We start from the raw sequence: 19015 nt of genomic DNA, 5'->3' as shown, positions 1-19015 counted from the left end.
CCATTCCACATCGGGCTGAGGACACCAGGCAGCCCCTCTGCAGTGGGAAACTGAGGCAGGGAGGGGTCTGTGGGGCCAGGAGTTGTGCCCCACTGCTGTGGGGTACATCACAACACCCTGGCACAGAAATTCTATGCACAGATGCCCAAGTGATGTTTCCCCCCCAGCCCCACTGTGGGCAAGCCAGGGGTGCCTTTCTGGCTTGGTGGGAAGGGGCAGGGTCCCCAGAGGGTGGCCCGGCCTGGTCCCAGCGTGCCACAGCCCAGCAGTGTCCCCGAGGCTGGGGACAGGCAGGCCCTGGGCACTGCCTGGCACACAGAGGGGCATTGAGGGACACAGCAGGGCTTTGTCCCCCTTTGTGCCTGCCGGGAAGGGCCCGGTTGCCCTCTGCAGGCTCCCGGGGCCCTCTGCTGCCTGCACAGCTGCAGGGGACATGGGAACCGTGGCACCCACGGGACTGGGGCACCCAAGGGACCAGGCTGGCCCTGCCACAGCCCTGGGGCCATGGGGAGCCACGGGTGTCCCCACCACGATGCCACTGCCCCATGGGGGTCATGGGGCTGGGCAAAGTAGCTGCAAGGTTCCCATCAAAAAGGGGAAAACTTCCAGTTTGGAGCCCCCAAAGCTGAAAGCAGGTTCCTGGGGCGGGAACCCCTCTTCCCTGCTACCAGATGCTGGGATCAGGGAGGTGACAGGGACACACCACTGCTGTCCCACAGGGCCACACTCCCACATTGCCAGTGGGCAGCTTGCACCAACACAGCCTGGTGGGGCTGGGGGATGTCCCCAGAGCCACCAATGAGGGGGGAGCACCCTGCCCCCTGCCCCAGAGCGCTGTGTCCCTTTTGCAAAGCCTTTTCCCCCATGGAGGCTGTGCGGGGCCGCTGGCATCACCCGGGAGCTGGCAGCCAAGGGGTGCTGGGGGGCGGGCAGGGCGGGCCCGTGCCTTTAAGGGGGGTGGCTGTCACTCACAGAGCCCTTTTCTTTGCTGGAGAGCGGGACAGGCACCCAGAGGGGGGACCCAGGGCGTGGGACCGCCGGGCAGCAGCCAAGCAGCAGAGCCAGAGCGGCGCTCGGGGAGCTGAGCAGGACCAGCACCATGGGTGAGTATGAGGGGACCCGGGCGACACCTGGGTGTCTCTGGGGACCTCATCCCACAGCAGAGCCCACTGAAAGTCTCCTCTGGCACCAGTGAGGTCCTGGTGACCCCGGTGTGCCCATGCCAGCCGTGGCAGGATGCCTTGGCATGGCAGGGATGATGTTTTTTTTCCCAAGGCAGTTTTCTGTCCCCATGTGTTCCTGTGCTGTCTGAGGCGCAGATGCCATCCCCACAGCCTGTCCCACCCCAGCCCTCACCCCATGAGAGCTCCATCCTGGAGCTGGCAGGAGCTGTGAGGTCCAGGCAGGGCACTGAGCCCATCACAGCTCATGCCAGTTGGGAAAACAGAGCCACACCTGGTGCCTCAGTTTCCCCACTGATAGAGCAGAGCTAACACTCACCGGGGTACCCCTGAGGTTTTAGGGCTGCTCTGTTCCCAGGGATGCCTTGTTCTGCTGGCCCCCTGCTCTTCCTCCTGTCTGCAGCATGTTGTTTGGCGCTGGCAGCAGTGGAGCCTGGGCACAAGGCTCAGGATTGTGTGGCACAAGGCTCAGGATTGTGTGGCACAAGGGCTCTTTCTCCCCTCCTTTCCCTCCCCAGACTTTCCCCCTGCAGAGCAGCTGTGGCAGGGCCCTGTAGCATCCCAGGGCTCTCAGTCCCCTGGGAATGGAGCTGCTCACTGCCCCAGAGCTGGCACCTCTGTGCCATCTCCCAGGTGCCAAAGATCAAGCCAGGAAAGGCAAGTTTGCCCCAGCGAGGGGCCAGACCTGTGGGTCCCAGCGAGGTTGGGAGCAGCGCTCCCAGGATGAAGGAGGCCCCCCCTGGATGTGCTGTGTCCAAGGCAAACAAGAGGGAGGGGTCCCAGCACTCCCCTATAGCGCTGCCTTTGTTCCCTGTTTGCTCTTGGCGTGGGGCAGCCACTGGGGTGGCAGTGCCAGGACAATCCCCCATTGTCCTTGGTGCCACTGCGCAACCTTGCTCCCAGCGGGGAGGGCAGGGCTGGCCAGGGCCCCTCGGCTTTCTTGTCCTCCTGGGGAGGAGATAGGCACTGTGGGGTTTGTGCAGGCAACGTGGGCTTGGTGTGGGTGCCTTTGTGGCATTCAAGGCAGGAATTCTGTGCCCAGATGGGAGCCACTGTGCCCTGGGCAGTGGGATGCTGGAGCCCATATCCTGGGGAAGGGCAGCAGCTTTCCCCAGGTGTCACACAGCCAGGGCAGCAGCTTGATCCAGCTTAGCTGGAGCCAGATGCTGGTGGGTGCAAACCCACCTGGCTGTCTGTCCCCAAAGCAGACAGGACAGCAGCTGGCTGGGCACCTCCAAACCCAGCCCAAAGGAAACTGAGCCCATGTTAGAAACTGGCTGGGCACCTCCAAAGCCAGCCCACAGGGACACTGAGCCCATGTTAGAAACTGGATGGGCACCTCCAAAGGCAGCCCTCAGGGGAACTGAGCCAACACTCCTGCAGGTTAGAGCCCCGACGTGCAGGAGGAGCAGGTGCCCATGGCCTCACTGCTGAAAACATCCAGCATTTAGGCACTCCAACAGCACACTGCTGTGTGTCCTTACTTTCCCTGCAGCTCCTGGAGGACTAAACCTATTACACAAGTGTTGTCATTTGTGGAACTGGCACGGCTCTTTCCTACAAGCACGCCTGCCTGCATAAAGGGGCGGCTGCAGCCCGAGCTGCCTGCAGGATGCCAGGCAAGGCACCAGTGCCCACGGTGCCACCTGGATGCCCAGAGTGCTCAGGGTGTGTGCTGGCTCCTGCTGTGCTGCCCCGAGCAGGGCCACCTTGCTGGATCTGCCCTGGGGTTGGATTCTGTGCAGGTGCTGGGTTCCCCTCTACATTTAATGGCAAATTAGAGCTGCAGGCAGCTGTGGTGCTGCTGTGGTGGCAGTGGGGAGCCCATTAGCAGCTTGTTTGCCAGGTCCCACTGGCATTACGCTACATCATGCTCTATTTCCATCTGTTTGTCACGGGTCAGCATGGCTGGCTCCTCACAGCCCCTGTGCCCCACACTGCCACCATCCCTGGGCACCCTTGGGTGGGCTCTGAGCTGCTGGGAGAGCTCTCAGGGCAGCTGCTGGGTTTGGCTCTACAGCACTGCAGTGGTCATTTCTGAGGTTTTCCTTCCACCTGTTTTCCTCCTCCTGGCAGGCACCTTTCTCCCACTGCACTCCTGAGCTGCAGGCTCCAAGCAATCCTTGTCCCAGCAGTCCCGTCCCACCTCTCCTCTTTTCTCCACAGGTTTACTTGAGTGCTGTGCCAGATGTCTCATTGGGGCACCCTTTGCTTCCCTGGTTGCCACTGGCCTGTGCTTCTTTGGGGTAGCCCTGTTTTGTGGCTGTGGGCACGAGGCCCTCACAGGCACCGAGCAGCTCATCGAGACCTACTTCTCCAAAAACTACCAGGACTATGAGTTCCTCCTCGATGTGTAAGTACCCTGCTGCAGAGCACCCACCTCACAGCTTTGTCCTGCTCTGTGCCAGGCTGAGGTGTCTGGCTGGGCTGGCCAGGGCCAGGCTCTCACCCAGACGTCAGAGAGACCCCAAGCTGCCTTTGCCCATGGCTCCATTGTTTTATTTCACACCAGTTTTCATCTGACCCTTGCTAGGTGTCCTGGGTAGAGCTGGACCTCTGCACGGGGTAGGTATGGAGGATGTGGGGGGAGGATTGGAGGATATGGAGGATTGCTCCCCACAGCTTTGCCCCAGCTTGCTCCTCCTGTGGCTTCGCCCTGTTTTGGTCCCCGTGGGACAGCGTGGGGAGGGGAAGCAGCAGCAGCCAGGGCTGAGCTCTGGCACCGCCCTGGCACCTGAGCCCCCCTGCCCGCTCCTCTCCCCCGCAGCATCCACGGCTTTCAGTACTTCATCTACGGCACAGCTGCCTTCTTCTTCCTCTACGGAGCCCTGCTGCTGGCTGAAGGCTTCTACACCACCGGCGCCGTCCGGCAAATCTTTGGGGACTACAGGACCACCATCTGCGGCAAGGGCCTCAGCGCTACGGTAACTGGGGGCCCGAAAGGGAGGGGAGCGCGAGGCCCCCAGCGAGCTCACTCGTGGCAGCGGGTGTGTCATTGTTTGGGAAAGTGGCTAGGACATCCTGACAAGGTGATCTTAACCGGGGTTTGGCACCCCTTCGCGCGCCCCAGCGGGTTCACCACGCTCCGCGCGGCCAAAGGGCAGGAGAATGAGCCCCTCCGGGTTTTGGGATATCCCAAAGGGAAGCACAGCCCTGCTGTCCTCACCCAGGCCTGCCGTGTTTCCTGGGGACAAAAAACAGCACAAATGGTTATGTTTAATAAAAGTGCTTCATGTTTAAACATAGGCTGGGAGAATCTGAGCATCGCTGCAGTGCTGGCAGCTCAAAGCTCTGTGGCACCTGGTATCCCTGGGGTCCTCCACTCCGCTGTGCTTGGGAACCGTGACAGAGTGCTGGCAAAGGGGAGCAGAGGGGCACGGCTGTGGTTCCCTCGGGGGCTGGTTGGGGTGGCACCATGGAGGGAGGGCAGGAGAGCCATGCTGACACGCCAAGGCAGCTTTTGCAGCTGCCCTCCCTCAGAGATCAAACCCTGCTTGTCCGTGGCCACGGTTACCCCTCCCCTAAACGTGGCAGCCATCCTGCTGCTGCCAGTCCCCCCATGCACACCCAGCCGGGCGTGGATCTGGGACTGGCCCTGCTCCTGTGAGCTGCAGGAGCCCCAGCCTGGGCTGCTGTCCTGTGCTGCCTGCCTGGGCCCACGCTGGCTCTGAGCATCTCAGTCCTCACCTGCCCCACGCCCTGCCCTGCCTGGGGACCCTCGCGCTCCCCTGTCCGTGGCCTGGGCCATCGCTAACCTCGGCTTTGTCCTGCCCCCTGCAGTTTGTGGGCATTACCTACGTCCTGACCATCATCTGGCTCCTGGTGTTCGCCTGCTCGGCCGTGCCTGTCTACATCTATTTTAACACCTGGACCACCTGCCAGTCCATTGGCAACCCCACCAAGACCTCGGCCAGCATTGGCACCCTGTGTGCAGATGCCAGGATGTACGGTGAGTGCTGGCTTCACCAGCCAGGAGGAGAGGGGATGGAGGGCAGGGCCCAGGCATGGTGGGTAGGGTAAAGCAGAGCAGGTGCTGAAGAGCCCCGAAATGCTGGGGGGTGTGTGACAGGAGGCTGCAGGAAGCTGGGCAAGGAAGTCAGCTGTCAGCCATGCCCTGCTCACCTGACTCCCACATCTCCACAGGTGTCCTGCCCTGGAATGCTTTCCCTGGCAAGGTGTGTGGCTCCAACCTGCTCTCCATCTGCAAGACCAGCGAGGTGAGTAACTCCTGCCACCTTGTGTGTGCTCCCCTTGCAGGGACACCTTGGCTCTGCCTCCCCAGGCAGCACACGGGACCCTGTGAGCTCACCCTCCTCTTCCTTTGCAGTTCCAGATGACTTTCCACCTCTTCATCGCAGCCTTCGTGGGGGCAGCTGCCACGCTGGTCTCACTGGTGAGTCAGTGCTCCCCCTGCCCAGCTGTGCTTCTCCGCCTGGCAAGGATGTGGGGGAAAAGGACAGCGAAGGTGGTGGGCACGGATGGGACAGAGCCTGTGCTCGTGTCGTTTTCTGGCACGTAAGTGCAGATGGTGAGTCCAGGCCATGAGGCAGAGGTGGCTGCAGGAGGGGATCTGGAGAGGCTTTAGCAGACTGCCAGGGACAGGTCCCAGTGCATGGAGTGCCCTGCCTTTCCCCGGGCACACTGCAGTGTCCCGATGGTGCTGTGGGGCTGCAGGGCTCTGCAGGGCACTGCTCTGCGGGGCTGTGGGGCTGGGGCTGCCCCCTCGCTCACTCTCCTCCCACCCGCAGGTCACCTTCATCATCGCAGCCACCTACAACTTCGCAGTCCTCAGGCTGATGGGCCGAGGCACCAAGTTCTAGCCCGCGAGGCGGAGCCCAGCCAGACCAAACGCCCTCCTTTTGTCTAACCCCGAGGCTTTAACACTGCAGCCACCTGACACCAGGTCTCCTGCGTTAACTCTGCCTTCGCTGATGACTCCCCTCCTCTTCCTCCCTCGCATCCATTGTGCTGAGCGTGACCAGGAAGGAGAGCTTCCCACCGATGGACGCCTCTTCATGCACTTTTCTCTCGTTGCTCATCCGTAACTGGCTCGCTCCAGAGCCAAGCCCATCAAAACCAGCCAGAGAAGAGGAGGGACTTTCTCCAATGTCCCAGTGTTGCCTAGGGATGAGCAAAGGCCTTCGAGCTCCTGGGAGGAAGAAATCCATGTAGGTTGCTCCGTGAGTAGCAAGAGGCTACCTAGAGAGAAAAGGAAGTTGGCCCAGTCGTGGTACCATTGCTAAAGACTCTCCTGGAGCTGTCTGCTGTCACCACCCATGGATGGAGAATAAGAGAAGGATTTTTTATCCCTTAGCAGAGAAAGATGAATTTAACCTAAATCGCCTGCTGCAGCCACGGCAAAGGGAGTTCAGGGCAAGGATCTTCCCAGTGTGGAGAAGAGAGTGCTGATCCCAATGCCGATAAAGCCCTAACCCAGCTGCTCCTATTAAAGCCTAAAGGAGTTTGGTGTCTCTGTAGGCAAGGGGGACTCTTGGCTTTACCCTCCAGGCAGCAGAGAGGCAGCAAATAAGTTTGACTGAGGAGGGGACACCTCTGCACAAGCCCTGGGAGCGTAAAGCCAGAGCCATCCCTCCGTGGGCAGGGGATAACCCTCGGGACCGCGTGCCTTGCCTGCCCTGCCCGTGCCCTTCACAATGGTGCTCTTCTCTGGGGTGATGTCTGCTTCTCTAACCTCCACTGGGCCACAGAGCTCGGCTTGCTTCTCCCCTTTGTCAAGTGTAACCACCCCTCCTTCTGTCCCCCTCGTCCCCTCACTTATTTTCCTGCAAGTCAGGACAGCTGCCTTGTGCCTGCCAGGGTGGGAGGGACAGGCAGCATCTCGCTTCCAGGTGAAACCCATGAAGGAATTGAGGAGGGAAGGAAAGGTGGCGGTGTGGGGGTCACAGGGTGCAAACACAGCCCATCTCTGCAATCCAGATCCTTACTGGTGCCAGTCTTTTCCCGTGGAGAGGGGTAGGGGGGCAAGGGGTTGGGTGGAGACCTCTCCTCCATGGCTGTTCTCCTCTGGCTGGGTAGCATGGATCCAGCCAGACCTGCAGAAGTGGTGTTTCCCGTCCTCCCTGACAACTGGTGATTTGTTTTGCTCTCCCTGCCTCTCTCCTTAGTGCTAATCTTTGTGTTTATTTATTGGAGAAACTAATTTCAGTGGCAGACTGAAGCTCCATCTTGCATGGATTTATTTTATTTTTTCCATGTCTGTATTGTTGTTATATATATTTTTAAGAGCTGGTTTCAGCAGGGGCAAGGATAAGGAGGCAGATCTGCTGAGCAGTGCATTTGAAGGATCCTTGCTGCCAGGAATGCTGAAATAGGTTGGCCAGGCTACCAACGCACACGGGATGGGGAGGGGGGAGATCCAGCAGGGGTGCCAGGGTGGGGAGAAACCAGTCAAGATCTGGAAATTCACATCAGTGCTATCTCTCTTGGGGGGTTGCTGGGGTTTTTTTTCATATCCATTTAACAAAAATAACCAGGTCCTCCTTCCCACCCTTGTCCCCAGACCCCACACACGCACACACACATACACACACACATACACACGCAAAAAGAGTTAATCAACTGGAAGTGTTTCCTTCATTTCTGATCTAGAATTTCAACTTGTTAACCAGCAATAAAAAGGAGCAAGTTTTTAAAGACTTATCTTACAGGATGTATTTTATAAAAATTAAAGAAAATACATTAAAATTAAGAACATTCTGAACAAGATGTACGTCTGCCTGTCCATTTGTTGTGCTGGCTTTCCCACCTTCTGCCCCCACAAGAAAACAAAAAAGGGGAGGCTGCAGAAGAGGAGCAGTACTTGCTGATCCATGTGTGGGCCAGCAGCCCCTGCAGGGCTCTGCCCACTCCAGCCACGAGGTTCATAACTCTGACTTCAAAATCATTGTTCCCAGCTGGTGGGGGGGCCCTTAAAACCTCTTCTTTCTCCTCCAGCCACCCTGAGGAAAGCTGGGGTCTTGTGGCAGCTGCTTGCTTGTGTTTGGTGCTGCTGCTGCTGCCCTTTAACACTCAGCCCACGTGCTGACAGCCTCTGCTGTGTCTCCTCATGTAGCACAACAAAACCACAACAAAACTAACAGGACATCTCCAGCCAGGCTGGCTGGCACTAAGGCAGCATGTGTGGGATGAACATGGCCAGAGCCATGCAGGGTGGGCGATTGTCTCGCTTGCAGAGAGCCCTGTGTGGAACAGGATGGCCTTGTTCAGGCACAGGGGCACACTGGGCTGTCACAGAGCCCTGCAAGTCCTGTCTTTGGCTCTGTGGTGCCATTTGCTGCAGGATTGTTAATGTGTCCATGGTGCTGGTGTGTAGGAGGGCATTGGCTGCTGCCTTTCTACCCCAGAAACCCTTAGGTGCATCTTTCCACAGCAGCTGCTTAAAAATCATTGATTCAAATGTTGTTTTTCTTGGAAATCTCCCCAGAAGCTGTGCCCAGGGGCCATCCACGGAGGGATGCTCCCAGCCCCATGTATCTGTCCAAAAATGCAGATTTAAGGCGCAGCCACCTGCCCAGAAGTGGCAGGGTGGGACCTTCACTATTCCTAAATAGGACTCTAGCCCAAATCCCACTCTCCCCTCTCTTCAGCCCCCTCTGAGCAGGCAGCAAAGCTGCCCATGCAGCCTGGCCAGGGGAGGTTTAGCTCATGCACTGTGCTGCCCCAGCTCAGTGGCACAGCTCGGCCTTGCCCTGGCTGACAGAAACCCCTGGGGCTGCAGCCAGCATCAACGGGGCCCTTTGTTCCCTGCGTTCCCAGATGCCATCACCCTCCTCTCCCCGTGCTGAAAGGGTCCTGTGTGTGCACAATCAGCCTCAGGGCAGCAGCGAGCTGGGGAACAAAACAGCATCTCTGTCCCCTGGCAGAGCCTGGTGCCCCCCCGACCGGGGCGCGGGCTGGGGACAGCAAGTGCGAGGTGGCAGCGTGTGAGAGCGGCCAGCAAGGCCAGGGAGCTGGGCAAGGCCCCAAGGGACACTTGGAGCCTCATCAGGTGTGCCCTTGGCCATGCCCCACTGCCACCCCACCTGGGGACAGGGGACATGCCCTCAGAGCTCCTCTCCTGGGCACCCAGTGCCCTCCAGACACTGGCTGAGAAAAGACAGGGAAAAGCTCTGCCTCATACCAAACCATATCTCTGTAAAAACCAAACCAAACCAAACCAAACCAAACCAAACCAAACCAAACCAAACCGAACCAAACCACATCTTGGCCCATCAGGAAAGCTCCAAGCAGGGGACCCAGTGCAATCACCTGCGGCTAAAATGCGGCAGAACTTTGCTCCCACAAAGGCTGGACCAGAGTAAGGGACCCTGGAGCAAGTCCCATGGGCTTGCTGGCAAGAAGGCGAGGCAAACTCCCATCCCTCCATCCTGTGCCCTGCCGCCCCGGGGGACGGCCCTGTGTGCCCTGGGGAGGGGATGGCGGCACCCGGGGGGTGTTGGCGATGCCATGGGCCCCCAGCCCTGCGCTCGGGCAGCCCCCAAGGGCGAGGGGCCGCCGGGCTGATGGCATCCTCAGCATCCCCGAGCCTCCGGGCGCGCATCCCCGGTCCTGCGGCTCCTCCCCGCGGCCGTCGGGCGCAGCAGCGGCTCCTCGGGCAGCGAGGCGAGCGGCCCCGGTTCCCCCCGCAGCCCCGGTCTGTCCCTGCGCTGCCCCGGCCCCGGCTGATGGTGCTTCCTGGAGACCCTCCCCCGAGCCCCCCAGGACACACCAGAAACACCACCAAAGGCTCACTTCTCCCAGGATACGGACTCAGCCCTGGAAAGGCTGTGTAGGATGATGTGCTGGTTTCAGCTGTGTTTTGGATTAGCCTGGCAGGCAGCTCTGCGTGCCAGGGCTGCGGCATGGTACTGACACCCACCTGCCCTGGCTAAAGTCCTCACCTGTACCTGATCAAGCTGCTTTCTCTCCATCTCTGCATAGTCCAGCTCTGCCAGGAGCTTCTGTCTAAAGATGAAGAGAGAAAGTGGAAAGTCACACAATCACAGAATGGCCTGGGTTCAAAGAGGCTTTAACAATCATCCAGCCCTTGCCACCGGCAGGGACAACTTCCACTAGAGCAGGTTGTTCAGAGCTCTGTTCTCCCTGGACTTTAACACTTCCAAGGATGGGGCAGCCACAGCTTCTCCAAGTAACCTGTTCCAGGAGTCCTGTACCTGCACGTGGCCATGAGCAGCAGCCCCCAAAGGACCCCAGGCAGTCACGAGGAAGGAGCTCCTGCAGCAGCCATGCAAGCACTGGGGCCAGGGGCTATCTCTGTCCATCTCTGATTGCTTTTGCATGAGCAATCACCTCAGCAGCAATCCACCATGTCACAGATTAGCCCAATCTCCCTGTAAAGGGACTCTGACTCACCTGTGTCCTCCAGATAACCACTGATGGAGCTGCCATCACCTCCCACCTGGGCAGTGCTCCTCAGTCCAGAGGAGAACACACCAGTGCCAGTGTCAGAGCTGTCCTCAAACTCCTGTTTGGAACTGGAGCTTGGAGTAGGGTTCAGAGGCTCCTAAAGGGGCATTTTTAACTCTTTATTCATCCAGCTCAACTTCACACAAGAATATGCCATATCCAGAGATCCCACCAATCTCCTCACAGTTTATTGCCTTGAGGAGCAGCCCCAGAGCTCCCTCCTGCACTCAGGGAACAACCCTGGTCACCAGAGAGCAGGAGCAGCCCCAGGCATCTGCAGCCACTGGTGTGTCACCCCGTTCTTCTAAGCCTTCTGATGTTTACATTTTTGTAATGGAGTTTCTCACACACTTTTTATGTAAATAATGATTGTTTTGCGTTCCTTTCTGGAGGGGGAGAGAAGTGATAGACTGTTGGTTTGACCAGTGTGGCTGGAGAGCTGGCAATTTCATCCTCCAATCCATGGTCACTTTTGAAAGTCTATAAATATTGGAGTTCAGAAATAAACTGCTTTTTACCTTGGACATCCCAGCTTGTGCATGTTGTTCATTTTTTGTCCTATGACACCAGTGCTCCTCAGAGAATGGCTCTTGAGGAGAACCCTGTTTCCTTAGCCCACCACCAAGCAGCTCCATGGCCTTTCAGGGGCACTACCCAGCCCAGAGCAGCAGAATCCTCAAGAGGGCAGTGGGAGAGAAAGATGAATGGGATCAGGACATTCCTCACCCCTACTCCTCTCCAAACACACTGGGATGTGCTACAACATCTGTCCCACACAGAAGCAGCTCCCTGCTTTCCTTTGGAAACACTTTGCCCTGCAGGGATCCATCCTCTCCCCATCCCATGACAAAACCCACTGAGCCCTCTGCCACAGCTTACAGAGGGAAAGTGGGGAATGAGGGAATGGCCTCTCTATGGCTCCTGCCTCTGCCTGCACTTCCTTACAAACATCTCACACCAGGGGGGTCAGCAGCTTCTGGTGCTTTCAGACAGACCCTTCCTGATGTGAGGCAGCCTCACCCAAACCCCACAGTGCCACCACACCAGAGCCATCTCCCACCAGTGTTGACTGTGTTTTCAGCTGCATTTTGAGATGTTGGAGGACCCCAGATACTCCAGCCCACATGTAAAATGCACAGTTTTCAAGGACTTTGAACCCTACACTGCCTCCTGGAATCACAGATAGCACAAGCAGACCTGGGAGGAAAATAAACAAAAACATTCTGCCAAAAGAAACAGCAGGCACAAGCTCTGCAAACACAGAGAAAGCTTCCCAAAATAATCAGCTATCCTGGCAGGACAGAGAAAGAGAACAGTCCCATATGCTGATTTCCTTCTCAGCATCCTATGGAAGTCATGCCTGGTTAAAACCCCCTGGAGCCCGAGGAGCCAGTTCCAAGATCACAGGAAGAATTCACAGCAAAGTACCGGACTTGCTGCTGAGAGCCCAGGCTGAGAATTTAAGATGTAGTGACAGAAGGAAGCCATGTGGAATATTTCTGTTCTGACACTGCTTTCTGATTCTACTGAAAAGACAAAACTGGTCACTGGATTCAGCTGTTGAGCTCTGATCCTCCAGCTCCTGGTGCAGGTAAGGTACATGAAGGAATATCCCCCTGGTCCCTTAGTGACTTCTCTCTGCCAGATGCTGTAAGTAAGCAATCCTCAGAACAAAAACTGACTTGGACATGGATAAACCAAGAAGGCAGCCACTTCACTTGAATACATCCATGTTTTATTTGCTTAAATAAAGGTAGACTCTTGGTTTTACAATTCCAGTTCTGTAGCAATAGCAACAACCGCAGCAGCACGAGGGGACACGGGAAGGGATGGCTGTTGGCACTGAACTGCAACAGAGTTCAAATTCCTGGCTCCTTTGGAAATTGTGCGTTTCATTTAAAATAAATTAAACAACTGAAATATATTATACTCCACCTTTTATAAAAAAAAACACATAAGCCTGATATAATGGGGGGGTTAATATAAAAAGTCAGTGATCCTATGTCAGAAATAAAAGTGCTGTGTAACGTGCACAACGAGGCCCTTGAGCTTTAGCTGCCAGCATTGACACACACAGGGGGCTGCAAACAGCTGCACATGTGCCTCCTGCAGTGTGGCACCCTGAATCTCTGCCCCCTTCTGTAGGGGGTGCCAGTCCTCACACAGATCCCAGAAAATCCATGGCAAAGTGGCAGTTTCACCTGCAGGGAGCTCCCTCAGCAGCCCCTCTACCACGGGGCCAGCAAAGAGGGACTCAAGTCTGTTCTCATCCTGAGCCCCTGTGCCTGTTCAGGGATGGGAACTGCAAGCACAGGTCACAGAGCCTGGGACCTTGAAGGAACTATCAAGCAGTGCTAATGAAGAAAAAATCCACAGGCCTCAGGAGGTCAGACATGGTTAAATAAACAGTAACAATAATATCCTGTAAAAATCTCTTTCACCTACAGAGGCAGAACCTTCTCCTTCAGGGAGCTGCCTGAACAGCATTCACTCCCCATGAATATAACTGCTCAGGCCTGTTTAGAAATTAGATCCCCCTAAAGCATTAATACTCCAGTCCCTTCCACACACAGTTGCCCTGCAGACAAGGGCAGTATCTCCCTGGGTTACCCCAGAAGAAATGGGGGAAAATGCTCATGCTCTGCATGCTCAGAGACTGTGCTGTGATGGGGACAAGCTGCCAGCACAGGGCAGGGACTGCCCTGCTCTAAAGCACAGCTTAAGGGAGGGTTGCTTGATTTGAGCTACAAAATTTACCATCCAGCAGCTGATCACAGTGGGAATCACTGGGCAGCCAGTGGATACGTGCTCGGGGCAGGCTCCTACGTGCCTGTGGGCAGCCACAGCTTTGGCCAAATGCTTGCATGGGAGGTTGCAGGGCTCGGGGCTTGAACGGCAAAGGCAGCAGCCAGCAAGCTCATCTCTGCTACACAGCCTGGGACTAACACCTAGCAGAGGGCAGGAGATGGGAGCAAAGCCTGGCATCCCTTCTAGAAGCTCCTTGGGGTGCCCACACCTTGAACAGAGAAAGCAGTGCAGCTTTCTTCCCACAGCACTGAACACAGCAGTCTGTTAGCAGACACTTGACCAGTCTGTCACAGAATTACAGATAAAACATCCTGGGTTTCCTATGAGGGATCAAGGGCCAGGCCAACTGTGCCTGACACACCAGGTGAATGGTTCCACACTGCAGCATTCACAGGGAACATCCATGCTAGAGCAACTGAAGGTGTGGCTGTGCCAGCTGATGAGGCACAGTGGTCACTGGTGCCAGACAGAGTGGGTTTAACAGCTGACCACACATGATCCACCTGCACACCCAGGAGACAGCCCACCCACCTGCCATCTGGCCTGCTAGAGCACATCACCTAAACACAGTGATCACTTGTGACAGAAACCAGCTGAAGTGTCACACTCCAGATCTCCTGAGTAACCCTTTGACATGACCCAGTGAACATCCACATCGGTGTTTTTCACCCAGGGCTTCAAGGCTGAGCTTCCACAAGAGACAAGGAAACATGTATTAAACAACAAGCAGTCTCTCCAAAAAATAACACTCACACAAGACAAAGTTAAAGGTGAGGAAAAACAGATCAGAAATAGGCAGCTATGAAGAAACAATACTGTCACATTCAAACACAGGCCCCTCTCTCCTTCACATGTTGCTTCTGGTCAGAGCTCTAACAATTCTCATCACATTTCAGCCACAGGACACAATACACTTATCCCAAACAACAGACACACATCCCAGCCACTCCACTGTTTGGCTTTCTCACAGTCACATGGGCCAGAGTCTTTAGGACAGGTTTTGTTCAGTATGTTGAGTGGGATTTCCTTTGGCAGCATGGTCGTGAGTGGGTCTATTTTTTTTTTATTTCAGGACTAAAATACTTCAATGTCTAGGATGCTCTCAGCTTTGCTCTGCAGGCAGTTCTTGGAAGAGAACAAATCCCTATTGTCTTTAGGGAATTTAAAGGACTTTAACTCAGCCCTTTAAACCTGCTAAAACGGGCAGAGATGAAAGCAAGACTATGCTCACATGCTCTGTTAACAGCTCCCTCCTGCAGATACATGCTCTGTGCCTGAAAACCCCAGGCAGGATTTAGATGGTGAGGCTGCAGCTCCCCAGTGAGCAAACCACCTCTTGTCCTTGTGGCCACTCTCCTCAGAGAGGCCCAGGGCTGCCCAGGTGTGTTTGATCCAGCTGCTCCCAAGGCAGCAGCAGCCACTCTCAGCAACAGGCCGAGCCTGATTTGGAGCTGGAGTTGAGGTCAATGGTGTGGCCCAGCATGCAGTGCTCCAGCTGCTCCTCCACCGCCAGCACCTGGCGCACGGCTTCCTCAAAGGCCACTGTCACATTGGTGTCATCCTTGGCACTAGTCTCCAGGTAGGGATAGTTACCATTTTCAATGCACCAGGCCCGGGCCTCCTCTGTGCTCACCTGCCTCTCCAGTTTGTCTATCTTGTTGCCCAGGACTACAAATGGGAAGTGTTCAGGGTCCTTCACATCAGCATAATAGATAAACTCCTTCTGCCAGTTACTGAGGTTCTCGAAGCTCTGCCGGTCGTCCACGCTGAAGGTGAGCAGGCAGCAGTCTGCTCCCCGGTAGAAGGGCGTCCGCAGGCTCTTGAACCTCTCCTGGCCCGCAGTGTCCCAGATCTGCAGGGTCACAAAGCGCCCGTCCACCTCCAGGTCCCGGTTCAAGAACTCCACCCCAATGGTGTGGAACGCCTGCGAGTCAAACTTGTTGGTGACGTAGCGGTTCATGAGGGAGCTCTTCCCCACTCCACCATCTCCAAGGAGAATCACCTTCAGGAGCAAGGACTTCCCGCTCATTGCAGCAGCACGGAGGGATAGGGTACCAGGGCAATCTGCAGGGTTCACAAATAGTACAAAACAGCATTGGACTTGTGGGTTCTGCAGAACAGAATAAGGTATTTCCATCCCCATTTCTGAAGTTTTGTATATAGTGCCTTGCCGGCAGTTTCTGTACAGCCACGAGCAGGATGGGACACCTGAAATCAGCATCTAGAGCTTTTATTTTCCCAGCATCAGTCTAATTACGTTGTTATGACAATGGAGAAGAAAGATGCTAACAGCTCACTGATCAAACAGAATGCCAAGGAAACTTAACATTACATCATAACATAAGACAGTCTCAGTCTAAATGAGGTGTCTAAGGAAGTGATGTCTGTTTTTAGTGAGATCTTATCATCCTAATCTCTCCTATTAGAGAGTTTAGAGCTAGGAACTGGACAAACTTTCAGGCAATCAAGTCCTCCATCAGGTCCAAAATGGATGCAGCACATAGCACATGACCCCTTTAAGTGCAAGGTAAAAACAACTGTTGAGAGTTTAGTATCAATTACAGCACTTTTGGTGAAAACTCTGTAACAGAAAGCTTATCCAGTTTTTCCAAACACATCATCCCTACCTAAAACATCTCTCCAGGCCTGCATCCCGTGAGGCTACCACAGAAACAGCAAAATCACCAGGGGTGGCCATCACCAGGCCTTCCTTTCCACTGTACCATCACCAGCTAAACAATTTCTCCTCTCTGACTTGCTCTGCTGGAAGGATGCAATAGATGTGCAGGTCTAATACCAATACAAGTAATTTGTCAAGCCAGTTGTTAATCACCCTGAGGATGCTGACTCACCTTGCCAGCGCAGCTGCGCGTGACCCCAGGGCTGGAAGGGGTTTCCCAGCACAGGACCAGCTGCTCTTTGCTGGCAGTGCCTGTCACAGCCCAGTTTGCTCGGGCTCAGCTGCAGGCTCACATTGCAACCACCCAGACACCACAGGTTCCTTAGTCAGCACCCTCAAGGCCAAGTGCCAGTGCACCCTCTCCCTCCCAGGGACACTGTGCAGGATAGGGTAAAGGCCTGACATGGAATAAGAGGTTTGTTGGGTGTTGTACTGTACCTGCTCTGTCTCCAGGACTGTCCAGGGAACACCTTCCTCCAGTGTATCAGTCACTAAAAAACAAACATCAGTCATCAAGGTTACCAGGGCTGCCCTTGTTGTCTTTCAGTCTGTGATGCTGAGTGAGGACGGAAGGACAACAGCAGAGCTCTAGGAACCTGCACATGCAGTACTGATGGCTGGAGTAAAACAGCAAGAACAAAGCACTGAGGAGCTTCCCTTGCCCTGAGTGAAATGGAACACGGCCCAGTACAGAACCAGTACAAGGTGCATGCTGAACCCCAGGTAAGAAGAGAACAACTGAAGGAGCTCTAACACGAGACCACAGGCTGTGCAACCTGTGTCTCCCTTCAATCCAGGGGATTATAATAACTGTGATCTGCTTGTCCTGCCTACTCACACCCTGGAATCTGATTTGAGGATTGAACATGCACCAGAATCTACTAACCAGAAAGTGAGCCAGCTGGGAACAGCCTGGGATGAAAAGACAAGGAGCTTGCTTACACCTGCTACCAAACATTCCTGGGAAGGGTGTGGATGAGTAGTGCTGCTTAGTGATGACATCTCCAACCCACTGAAGCAGGAGTGTGTGGCACTGCTCAGATCAGCACTCCTGCTCCTTCCAGGCCAAACCCTGCTTTCTGCCTTTACCTCGGGGGGCCCTCTTCAACCTTGATTCTGCTCTTTTTGCAGCCCTTTCAAACAGTGTTACCACAAAGCCAAAAGCAGAAACTTCTGCTTTAAGTGAGTTTCTTCACTTTCTGCACAAAAGGCTCACAAATTTCACTTCCCTGCACAGAAACACCTCAAACCAAGCCCAGCCGAGCTAAGCTGATGGGCTATTTGAGGAGCAGTGTGTGACCCAGTATTTCAAAAGCAAAGACCAAAATGCAAATGTCAGAAGAGACAAACAGGAACTGCAGCACAAGTCCCCATAGCCCATGGCTCAGGGGAAATCCTGCCCTGTGAGCAAGTGAACTGTTCAATACCCTTGTTCCTTTCCAAACCTTCCTGAGGGATGTTGAGACAGTCACTGTCACCACTGTTACTGTCACCCCTCCTGGCACAGGCCATCAGCCCCGAGCAGAATTTCTGTTTAAATATACTCTGTTAGCGAGTGACTCTTTTTAAAAATGACTAATAGGTTATGTCGGGCTGCTCCAGAGCCTGCAGAACTCAGCAGCAGGGCTCAGGTCAGAACGCTGCCGGCACCGTGACACAGCCTTGACATCGCTGGTCCCGTTGCGAGCTATTCCGGATGCTGAACCCCACTGCAGCAGGGCCGAGCCGCTCTCAGGGGCGCCAGCACCTGTGTGCAGGTACCAACAGCGGGGTGGGCACGCCGGGTCCGACTCCCCCCTGCTCCCCAGGCCCCGGCTCGGCGGAGGCGAGACCCTCCGGCGGGTCCCATCCCGTCCCACGGGAGCGGCCAGGGAGGAGCCCGCAGCCGAGGAGCGGCACCCGCGAGGGGCCCCCTCGGCACGGGCCGGGGTAAAGGGGCGGCTCTCCAGCCCTCTCCCTCCGCAGGTGCCCAGGCCGGGGCGGCGACGCCGGGCCCGCCCTTACCTCACCCTCACCGCCCTCCGGCCGCCGCCGCCGCCCGGCCCGCGGGGCGCAGGTGCCGCTCAGCCCCGCGCCTGCGCCGCGCACGCGCCTCCCGCCGGCCGGCAGGGCCCGCCCTCGGCGGGCAGGACCCGCCCCGCAGCCCCTCACGGTGCCGTGGTCACTGCCATCATGGTCCCGCATGTCCGCCCTGTGCCTGCTCAGCCCCCTCAGGGTGCCGCGGTCACTGTCATCACGGTCCTGCATGTCCGCCCTGTGCTTCCTCGGCCCCCTCACGGTGCCGCGGTCACTGTCATCACGGTCCTGCATGTCCGCCCTGTGCTTCCTCCGCCCCGTCACGGTGCCGCGGTCACTCCGCTCACGGTCCCGCATGTCCTCACTGTGCCTCCTCAGCCCCCTCACAGTCCCCTCGTCACTCTCCTCACAGTCCCACATGTCCCCCCTGTGCCTCCTCACGGTCCCCCCGTCACTCCCCTCACAGTTCCGCATGTTCCCCTCTGTGCCTTCTCAGCCCCCTCACAGTCCCACATGTCCCCCCTGTGCCTCCTCAGCCCCCTCACAGTCCCCCCTCACAGTCAACCTGTGCCCTCTCACTGCCTGCCCTATCACCCTTCGAGCTCCCGTCCCCTCAGTGTCCCCCGGTGCCCCTCACAGCATCCCCCGTCACTCCCCTCCACAGTCCCTGCATGTCCCCCATGTCCCTGCGTGGCCGGCAGCCCCGCACCGCTCGCCCCCGGCACTCTCCTCACAGTTCCACCTGTGCCCCCTCACAGTCCCCTCTGTCACTCTCCTCGCAGTCCCCTCTGTCACTCTCCTCGTAGTCCTGCCTGTGCGCCCTCACAGTCCCCTCTGTCACTCCCCTCACAGTCCCCGCATGTTCCCTGCCCCCCGCAGCCCCCTTACGCCAGTCCCCGTCACT

General features: G+C 56.5%; 2 protein-coding genes across 3 annotated transcripts; one reads left to right on the top strand and one right to left on the bottom strand.

Annotated features, from left to right (window-relative positions):
* Positions 1-996: 996 nt before the first annotated feature.
* Positions 997-7869, top strand: PLP1 (proteolipid protein 1). 2 transcript variants are annotated; one of them, XM_058814287.1, is made up of 7 exons: positions 997-1103; positions 3348-3534; positions 3949-4105; positions 4962-5130; positions 5325-5398; positions 5509-5574; positions 5930-7869. In XM_058814287.1, the coding sequence occupies exons 1-7, from the start codon at positions 1100-1102 to the stop codon at positions 5999-6001; spliced, it is 729 nt and encodes a 242-aa protein (XP_058670270.1). In that variant the 5' UTR covers positions 997-1099; the 3' UTR covers positions 6002-7869. The 2 variants fall into 2 exon arrangements, with proteins under 2 accessions (XP_058670270.1, XP_058670269.1); XM_058814286.1 differs by having other exon boundaries at positions 3949-4210.
* A 6852-nt stretch (positions 7870-14721) lies between these two features.
* Positions 14722-15444, bottom strand: RAB9B (RAB9B, member RAS oncogene family). Its single transcript, XM_058814291.1, has one exon. It carries the CDS (start codon positions 15442-15444, stop codon positions 14839-14841), a length of 606 nt encoding a protein of 201 aa, XP_058670274.1. The 3' UTR covers positions 14722-14838.
* Positions 15445-19015: the final 3571 nt, after the last annotated feature.

Source organism: Ammospiza caudacuta, chromosome 14 (assembly GCF_027887145.1).
Source record: "Ammospiza caudacuta isolate bAmmCau1 chromosome 14, bAmmCau1.pri, whole genome shotgun sequence".
NCBI classification, from domain to species: Eukaryota; Metazoa; Chordata; class Aves; order Passeriformes; family Passerellidae; genus Ammospiza; species Ammospiza caudacuta.
This window is presented reverse-complemented; position numbering and strand designations above follow the sequence as displayed.